Source organism: Vigna unguiculata, chromosome 6, assembly GCF_004118075.2.
Source record: "Vigna unguiculata cultivar IT97K-499-35 chromosome 6, ASM411807v1, whole genome shotgun sequence".
NCBI lineage: Eukaryota > Viridiplantae > Streptophyta > Magnoliopsida > Fabales > Fabaceae > Vigna > Vigna unguiculata.
The window spans coordinates 10,564,068-10,574,049 of record NC_040284.1 but is presented as its reverse complement, the minus strand read 5'-3'; the positions used below and the strand labels follow the sequence as shown (position 1 = coordinate 10,574,049).

At 30.4% G+C, this 9,982-nt stretch overlaps 1 protein-coding gene across 1 annotated transcript; it reads right to left on the bottom strand.

Annotated features, from left to right (window-relative positions):
* Window positions 1–825: 825 nt before the first annotated feature.
* LOC114187306 (F-box/kelch-repeat protein At5g26960) lies at window positions 826–2,367 on the bottom strand. The gene has a single exon (XM_028075522.1). The coding sequence runs from the start codon at window positions 2,253–2,255 to the stop codon at window positions 1,020–1,022; it is 1,236 nt and encodes a 411-aa protein (XP_027931323.1). The 5' UTR covers window positions 2,256–2,367; the 3' UTR covers window positions 826–1,019.
* Window positions 2,368–9,982: the final 7,615 nt, after the last annotated feature.

Genomic DNA, 9,982 nt, shown 5'->3' with positions numbered 1-9,982 from the left:
TGTTATGTGTCATTCCTATCACTCTGCTGAGTCTAAATGAATGTAAATGGCCATATTATTATTACTTTAGTACCCAGCAACATTTTTGTTATGAACTTTGCCTTTAGCTAACCTAACTTTTTCATATTTCAATGTAATTCTAACAATGAATTTTGAGATACCATCAAGATGATGAAAAGATACCATTCAAAGGAAAAACAATACTGCATAAAAAGCTTGTATTTTCAAACACTGATTGTTTTACAAGGCTGCAAGCTATTATGAGTGTCTCCAAAGTGGAACATGATCATAATTGACACGAACAACTTCTGTACAAGTAGGTCTGCATTAGTGCCTTCACATACCTTTTTGTGCCAAGTCCAATCGAACTAGAAATTTCTTTTATAGGCTTCAATAATGACTAATGATTGCAGCTTGGTATAGAATTTTACTCTGTTCTAAAGGCATCATTGATGCAGAGGCTTGGTAAATGCATGATTACTCTTTGCTCTTTCAAAACTCATCAACAGTCCAAATTTTCTCTCAAATTTTGTTTCTATTGTTGCATCACGCTCAGAATTTAAGTTGTATACATGCTATTCACATTTAAATGCATTGGAGAACCTAAAGATTAGAACTTACCTAAAGGAAAGACACGCCAGAAGATCCAAACAAACAAGGAATATTAGCTTTTACCCTCCAAAAACTTCAAACTATGATATTGCTTAGTTTTCCTTTTTAGCAAATAAAAACAAAATGAGTAATTGACTATCCAAGAATAAAACTAGTAAAAACATCAAACTCCGTAAACAAAAAAACAAGATTACGAATTTAAGAACATGATGATGCATTCATTAACAATAGATGTGAATTGTTTAGCTTTTTTTAATAAAAAAATGGAAACTACATTTCATAGAACAGGCCAATCAAAATGGCTCATGCACGGGACCACACATCCTTAGGTACACCCTATCCAATGAACCCTCACGCAACCATTGTCTGCTAGTGACACTACAATGATGCCACATGGTCGGCGCATGTTAGCATTCGACACCCACATAAGTGGCGCGTCGGTAAACCTCCGGTAAATCCGCCCCTCTCCCCCACTCTCCGGTGGCGCAATCATAAACTAAAACAAACCCCTCTTTCACCCCTCTCGCCTCATTCAAACTCTGAATCAGCACCACCTTATCGCCAATTCCTACAAAACTAAACCTCATCCTAGTGTCGACTCTAACTTGAGCCGGTAGTGGCGGGCTCTTTATCCTACACCACTCTCCAAATCCTTTTCCACCGCCGCTTTTCCTCCGCACTTGGAAGCTCCAAAACGAAAACTCCACTGCGTGACTGGTGAGTACGTACAAGCGCCCTGCCGCAGCGCAAGCCGCCACCACGCAGCCTCCATTAGGAACAGTGCGGCTTCGGAGCCACACACGCGCCTCCACGTCAAACAGATCCATGGAACTCGCATACGCCGCGTGGGCCTCAGTTCTACAGGAAGCGCGTGGGAGCAGGTTCTGTGCCGATGCGCCAATTCTCAACCCGCCGATGACATAAAAGATCCCATCAACCGAGGCTCCAATGCAGCCGTATCGCATACGTGGCGCGTTGGAGACCACGACCCACGTGTCGGTTTCGGGATAGTACTCTTCGACTGCCGCCGTCCGAGAACTTCCGCCGGCGACGTAGATTTTCCCAGCAACAGAAGTCACCGCAAATTTTTTGCGCGGGAAAACCGTGGCAGCGCGCATTGACACCGACGCAGTCCACGTGTCGTACTGCAGCGTGGCGCTTCTGCCGACGAGATAGATCCTGGGACCAATGGAGCACGCGCGCGCGTGGGCGACTAGGAAATGGAAGTCGTGGAGGGAAATGGCATCGAAGCAGGGGACGAAGAGGGAAGGGAGCCAGGCGGAGTCGAGGAGCGTGGCGACGGAGAGGCCGAGGTCGGTGGCGGCGAGGGCGACGGCGGTATGGCGGAGTAGGTGGAGGCGACGGCGGAGGTAGGAGAAGGCGGGGGAGCGGAGGAGGCGGGACCAGCGGCGGCAGACGAGGGAGAGGGCGGGGAGGGAAGCGGGGGGCACGCGGGAGAGGCAGTCCAAAACGATGTCGTCGGGGAGCGAAGATAGGGTGGTGGCGGGCGCAGGGGTTTTAGTGTGGGGCTGCAGTGGTAAGGGGAGTTTTGCGACGGCGTCGTTTGGGCTGGGGAAGCATGACTTCATGAGCCATGTGAAGTGGCGAGAATTGCAACTCTCTCTTTCTCTCTCAGAACTCATTAGTTTGACAGAAAGATTCTAGAGAGAGAAATAGTGTCAAATGATATTCAACCAGCAACCGGGTAGCGCTAAAAATACTTGTAAACAAGTAAAATTTTAAGAATGAATTTAATTAATTGAATAGTTTTTAATACTTGTATTAATATTTATTGATTATGTTACTTGAAAATGTAATATCTGTATTTAAAATTATTAAATGTTTTGGAACTGCAGTAATGTTTTATTTTTCTGGTTTTAGTGGTGATGAACGAAACGTTTGATTTTACTCAATCGGCCTGGGAAAATGGGGTTCGGGAAGGTGCTGTAATGTAACTAATATTATACTTATTATTTTGCACAAATTTTTGCAAAAAAATGAGGTACTAAAATAATTTTTTTAAGAGGATATATCTTAGGTTAATCATTTAATAGTTCCTAAATGATTTAACAGTCCCCCTAATCCACTCGATGTCTTTTATAGATGATAAATATATGAAGAATTCTCTTTATTTAAAGGAAAAGAGATAGCAATAAGGTTAAAATAGTTTTTTTATTAGAGGAGTGAGTATTTTATTTGTAGAAGAAAAAAGTCATACATGATTTCTACTTCTCTTAAAGTCGAGAATCTTTCTGTTACAAAAAATATATAGTAATCATATCCTAATTCTATCGAAAAACTCTGTCTGTATTTTGTTTTCGGTCTCCTCCTTTGACTACATCCTTTAATGATCAGCCCAAAATTTTCTTAGACAAATTGGGTATGTTTGTGCGTTATTGGACTAGGCTCACCTCAAGCCTTATCCATGTTCATCTTTCTTCTCCATTTTAGTCCTTCTCATAGTTCAACCCACGACCTCTCTGGTAGGTGGGTTAGGGCGTACATTCTCATAGGTGCTAAAGAGATTGACTTTGTAGTAACAGTTGCTAAAGAGATCAGTCTTTTTTTTTTTTTTTGAACTAAAATGTTAGTTTAAGCAGGTGCCCCTAACCTAAGTCGAGATTGAAGTTTCTTTTGTTTTATGTTGTAAAATTGGTAATCCACGAGCCCTTAGCGATAAAGAAAAAATACAAATGACACACACACAGCTGCTAAAGAGATCAGTCTTATCTTTTTTCCATACTAAAATGTCACTTTAAGCAGGTGCCCCCGACCCAAGTCGAGCTTGAAGTTTCTTTTGTTTTATGTTGTAAAATCAGTAATTCACGAGCTCTTAGCGATAAAAAAAATAATACAAATTACACACATATTATATATATATATATATATATATATATATATATATATATATATATATATATATATATATATATATATATATATATATGTTGACCAAAATGTTAGGGGAGCCAAAATAATATACTTAAAATTTATATATTTAATATTACTGTTACTAATTCAATAAAAATGAATATATAATTTAGTATAGCTATAACTATAAAAGAAATTACACATATCCATCATTTTTTCATATTCTAGAACTTATCAAATGATTCAATCATAACTACATTTTTTAGCTATTTTTTTCAATATAAATAACCATATTATTTACAAAATATTCATTTTGCCTTTTACTAATGTGCACATATTGATTCAAAAGTCATCACAAGCATTTCATTTTATTGTTATGCGATGAGTAACGATATTGTCATGTTTTGATCTTCACTTTTCTTTTATCAATTTTAAAAAATGAATTTATTCTTTTGTTTTTCATCAATATACCTATTTAAAAAACAAATTTAATATTAAAAATAATTTATCATAATCTAATCAAACATTAAGAGACATAACTATTACAATAAATTATGATAATCAAGTGTACTAAAAAATTATCTATAAAAAATCACATAATACATTACTTACTCTTATATATTCATAAAAAAAATATACAAAATGTCATAAGATAAAAACTAGTGCTAAATATTAAACAAGTATTTAACTACCAAGTGAGACAAGAGAAAATTACTTTATTTTTTCTTTAAAATGGTAGAAAAGATTAAAAAATTAGGATAAAATTATTGAATTTTTATTTAACTTATTTTTTTGTTTCTTCGATAACAAAAGAAATTAAGTAAAAGTGACAAATGAGTACAACATATGAAAAACTAAAAAGACAATGGAAAGAGAAAAGAGAAAATGAAAATTATCTTAATAATTTTTTTCTTTATTATATTTGATTTTATATTTTACTATTTATTAACATTAAATTCTTTTAAAAAATAAAAACTATATAATTTTAAATATTATATCCTATTTTATTAGTTTTAAACTGCTAAAATTGGGATGTTACACATTCACCCTTGTGAAATTTTCTTAATTTGCATTTTAATTTTAAAAAATCAAATGAAAGAAAGGATATAAAGCAAAGACTATATAATAATTAAATTTAAAATAGAAAAATCACACAAATTTAGATCTAAAGAAGAATTTGAATTGTACATAGTATTGCACCGATTCAATGTTTTAATTGAAGGAAATGAAAACCCTGGAATGATTTAGGTTCACAGCACACTCCATTTATTCACTGCACTGGATTTAATTCAACAATTCTCCTTTTACTCGCCACGAATTCAATCAGAAAAGCGAATTTAATTTTCCAAATAACGATCACCAATTCTCCACTGAATTACTCCACTGCCGCATGCAAATAAATCTCAGTGCTGAATGGCGGGAAACCAATTCAACTGTTTCATTAATCAACAATTAAAACTGCATCGCTTGAAATCACCCTTTGTCTCGTGATTACAATATATTTATCTCCTAACAATATTGTTTGCTGAAATTTCTTAGTTATGAGAAATGTATTACCACTTTTTATATAAAAAACTTGAGGCAACTTTCAACTTACAACTTTTGAGAGGGGATGTCTATAGTTTTTTGTTTTCTTTTTATATGTTTTTCAACTTTTTTGTTTTTATTTTTCAATTGGATTGCTAATTTTTCTGCAAGATTGAGTTGTGTTTTAACGAGTGATGGACCTAAGACCATAAACCCGGGATAATTAGGAGTAATAAATAATTCTTTTAATTGAGTATTTGTTGATATGGAGCTATATGCAAGTTTGTTACTTGTTTTTATTACAATAGAACATATTTATCCCACATATTTATCTTAGTACACTTTCTCTAACCATAATTGAAATTGGGCAAAATGTTCTCAAGGTACCAACGTGTGCTAAGTCAACAAGTTCCTAGCTTGTCCTAGCTCGTCCCTCACGTACTTCTTGTGTATCTGCATCTCGATACCCTGCCACTTAAGTTAGTATTTGCATATGACGATTTCAAACAAATAGCTTTAGGGTATAAGAGAAATCACATTGGGTCATTGCTACTACCTGTATGTATTTATAGGACTAGACGTTGAGTTTGAGACTGTTCATGTGTTAATCTCAACTCAAACACACCTTATTCATAGTTTAATGTTAATCCTTAGTAATTGTTTTCTCATGATTATCTTCCTCTATCTTTGGATGTAGCTAGTTATCTAAGGTGTTTTTCCAACCAATTGACAATCGAAAGTGCATTACTACATTTGGTCCCTTAGTTAAAAGTAAAAACATTTTTTTCTCTCTAATTGACTCAACCCCCAAGTTTTTTTCTCCTACAAATGTCAATATTCAGTGTCTTATTTTTTCTATGGATATCAATATATGGTACTTTATTTTTTTATTTATTTTGTTTTCATTACAGATGTCGACATCCGATATTTGGTTTTGTTCTACAGATGTTGACATTTGATATTTTATTTTCTTTAAGTTTTTTTTTCATTTACAAATGTTAACACTCGATATTATATTTTTTCTAATCTACAATTTATTTATTTTTTTCATTACGTATGTCTACATCTGATATTTGGTTTTGTTCTACGGATGTTGACATTTGATACTTTATTTTCTTTAAGTTTTTTTTTTTCATTTATAAATGTCAACATTCGATATTTTATTTTTTTTAATCTACAAATGTCAATCTGATTCTTCTAATTTATTAAATTTTAATCTAAAAAAATATTTTAGAAAATCATATTAACTAGATATCCACAACCGGTAACATATATTAAATTATATTAAAATTTTAATTATATTATTTAAAATATTTAAAAAAATTTGTTTACATTTTTATTAAATAAAAAATTAAGAAAATATTATACTAACATTTCTTAATTTTAACTTAAAAAAATATTTTAAAAAGAACGTTAACTGGATATATTAAATTATATTAAAATATTCTTTAAATTTTTAATAAATTAAAAATTAAAAAAATAAATATATTTTACTTTATATTATTTATATAGATATTCAAAAATAATATTATGTTAATATTTATTAATTTTAATTTCTGAGAATATTTTAAAGAAAATGTTAACCGGATCTCCACATGCGGTTAACATATATTAAATTATATTAAAATTTTGAATTACCTAATTTAAAAAATTTAATAATTTTCATTTAAATTTTCACTAAAATAAAATTTAAACAAATAAAAATATTTTATTTTATTTTAATTTGTATAAATATTTAAAAAATTATCATGTTAACATTTATTAATTTTAACTTTAAAATAATATTTTAAAAAAATTAATAAGATTTCCACATCCGATTAATATATATTAAATTATATTAAAAATTTTAATTATATTACTTAAAATATTTAATAAATTTGATTTAGGTTTTTATTAAATTAAAAATTAAATAAATAAATAAATTTTACTTTATATTGTTAGGAATCAGTGTGAGTTTAAGTCTCACATTGACCAGAAATGAGTAAGTAGAGCACTATATAAGAATCAAGACCCATAAACCTAATGCCTTATTATATTAACATTTATTTATTTTAATTTAAAAATATTATTTTTAAAAAATTGATACGGTTATAACATGTATTAAATTATATTTAAACTTTAAAATAACAATTTAAAATATTTAATAAATTTGATTTTAAATTTTATCAAATTAAAATTTAAACAAATAAAATATATTTTACTTTATATTAATTTATATAAATATAAACAACTTTATGTTAAAATTATTTATTTTAATTTTAAAAAAATATTTTGAGAAAAATGTTAATAGGATTTTCATATACGGTTAACATATATTAACTTACATAAAAATTTTAAATTATATTTATCGGATGTTGATATATGTAGATAAGAAAAACTGGTTGCCAACATTTGTAAATAAAGAAAAACATACTAGATGTTGATATCTATAATGTGGAATACAATAAAAAATAAATAAAGTACTAGATGCTGATATTTGTAGAACAAAACTAAACATCAGATGTCGATATTCATAGATAAAAAAAATAATATTGGATGTTGAGAGCAAAAAAAATATATCAGATGTCGACATCTGTAGAACAAAACAAGACACCAGATGTCGACATTCATTATGGAAAAAAGCTTGGGGTGAGTCTATTAAAGAGAGAAAAAATGTATTTACTTTTAACTCATGTGAAAGTGGGAGTTTAAGAAGTTTTTTAGGGTGGAGAAGAAATGTTTGGAGGTTCAAGGCAAAACCCCTGTTTTGACCTTCTATAATGGGTGAAGTAGTCTAAGATTTTCATTTGAACCTTGTACCATTGACTATGTTTGTAGGGTTTGTGGAAAGACTTGATCTAATCAACATTAGAAGTCTTTGTCTTTGATTTAAAGGGTGTGAAGACCACCATAGTCTCTTCCCCTTGCTTGAGTCATAGGAGGAGGAGTCATCTTATCACATCAAAACCACCACTATATGCACACCATATTCCCACCATCTTTTAATTTGCACAAACCACTGTCCATTTAAGAGTCTCTTCTTGACTTAAGTCATATAAAAAACTTATTTTTTTATATAACTAAGAAGTAGTTTTACTTTGGTTAATCACAAAAGTAGTTTTATATGGGCGTATTAAATTTTAATATGACTAAGCATTTTTTTTTCTAACAAACAGAAGCAAGACAAAAATAATGTTTTTTATTTGGGAGTTGATTCTCATAAAAGTTGACGTAGTATTAGAATAGAGATTTTCTTGTCAGAAATTATACGTTTGTAATGTCTAATTTGAGTAAATACTTTTCTTCTTCTATTTTTATATTATATATATTCATAATATTTTTAAAGAAAATGAAGTATTTTTTTAAAGAAAATGAAGTATACTATATATATTCATAATATTTTATAACTTTATTATATATGATAGACCATGGGAGAAGTAGTGCTCGGAATCTTCTCTTTTATGAAGACTAAGAGTGTGAACACGGAATCGGAATCCAGTATGTCGTTTGCGTATGCCTTGGAGAAGGATTTGTCCAACATGGCCTTTCACTTTTCAGAAGAGAGTCTTGGTCTCATCTGAGATAAACCTTTCAACTTAACTCCGTGAAGGTGTAATGGCCAACCTGAAATTACAGTTTTCTTTGGTGGAGGAGGTAAAGGGAAATGATTTTGCAGATGCCATACTTGAACTCTTCCTTCTCAATCTCAAACTTTGCAACAGTTGGCAGATACTTCCACCAATAGAAGGAATAACAAAATTTGGGGGCAGAAGAATGGAGCAAAACTAAACATGCCAGTGATGTGTAACACAAATGCCTCATGGTGTCCCCTTAAAATAAACTAAATAACTGTACAAATTTGAACTAATTTGAATAACATTATTTTGATTGATAATATAAATAACTGTAAAAAAAATACTAATTTTATAAAATTAAGAAGTTAATAATAATAATTTTAACATTAAATAAATATTTTCCATTTATTCACTGTCTATAAATATAAAATTTTATAATAATAATAATAATTTATACTTATATATTCATATAATAATAAAATTTCAATTCATTAACTAATTACAATACAAATTATAAAAAGAATTAATTTGATAATTTTGCACATTATTTCAATATATATATATATATATATATATATATATATATATATATACACTGAAAAAAATTAATAAAATTAATAGTATTACTTAAACTAATCATTTCTCAAGTTTATCATCTGAACAATTTTATCTTTATAATTTAAGTTTTTATATGTATAATACTTCTTAAAATTTAAAATTTCATTTATTATACAATTACAATACTAAATATATTTTATTTTCACTACACAAAAAAATAAATATATTTTCAATCAGTATTCTTATTTATTTTATAAATTAATTTTACATTATTCATAAATAAATTATTTATCTTCCTCCTATATTTTTAATTTTTAATGTTGTCCCTATCGCCAGTGATGAATCTGCATGAGGCTCCACCAGGCAAAAACTACTTTGCTTAAACCTCTGCCAGTCACGAAACATTTTCGCTTTCACGCGCGCCACAAGTCTTCACCACTATGTGGTAAAACTCATGCTGTGAGGCTCCTCCGTGTAGCTTTCCATATCGCGCACTATGAGGCTTCTTTATGAAGCTTGCCACTCTACATCGCAAAATCCTCGCCACGAGTCTCCTCAAGTATCGTTGGTATTTCACATTTATTTACTTGTTTCAAATTGATCTCTATGGTTTCACAAGAAGCACATGGTGAACACATGAAAAACTTATGTACATTTGTTAACACTTAGATGATGTTTTTCTGCTACAAGAAAAAACCACATTACTTACTACAAAATTCTATAAGTAATTTACAAAATTCGTAAGTAAAACAATTTTACCTACAAATTATGAGAAACATAATAAAATAAATTCAACCCATATATTTCTGTACCTGATCGATACTATTTAGGTGCGGAACCAGACGGTCTCAAGAACCCTC

What these genes read in the sequence shown, in the direction of transcription:
- LOC114187306 (XM_028075522.1), bottom strand. Translation starts at nt 2,255, where the DNA reads ATGAGTTCTGAGAGAGAAAGAGAGAGTTGCAATTCTCGCCACTTCACA.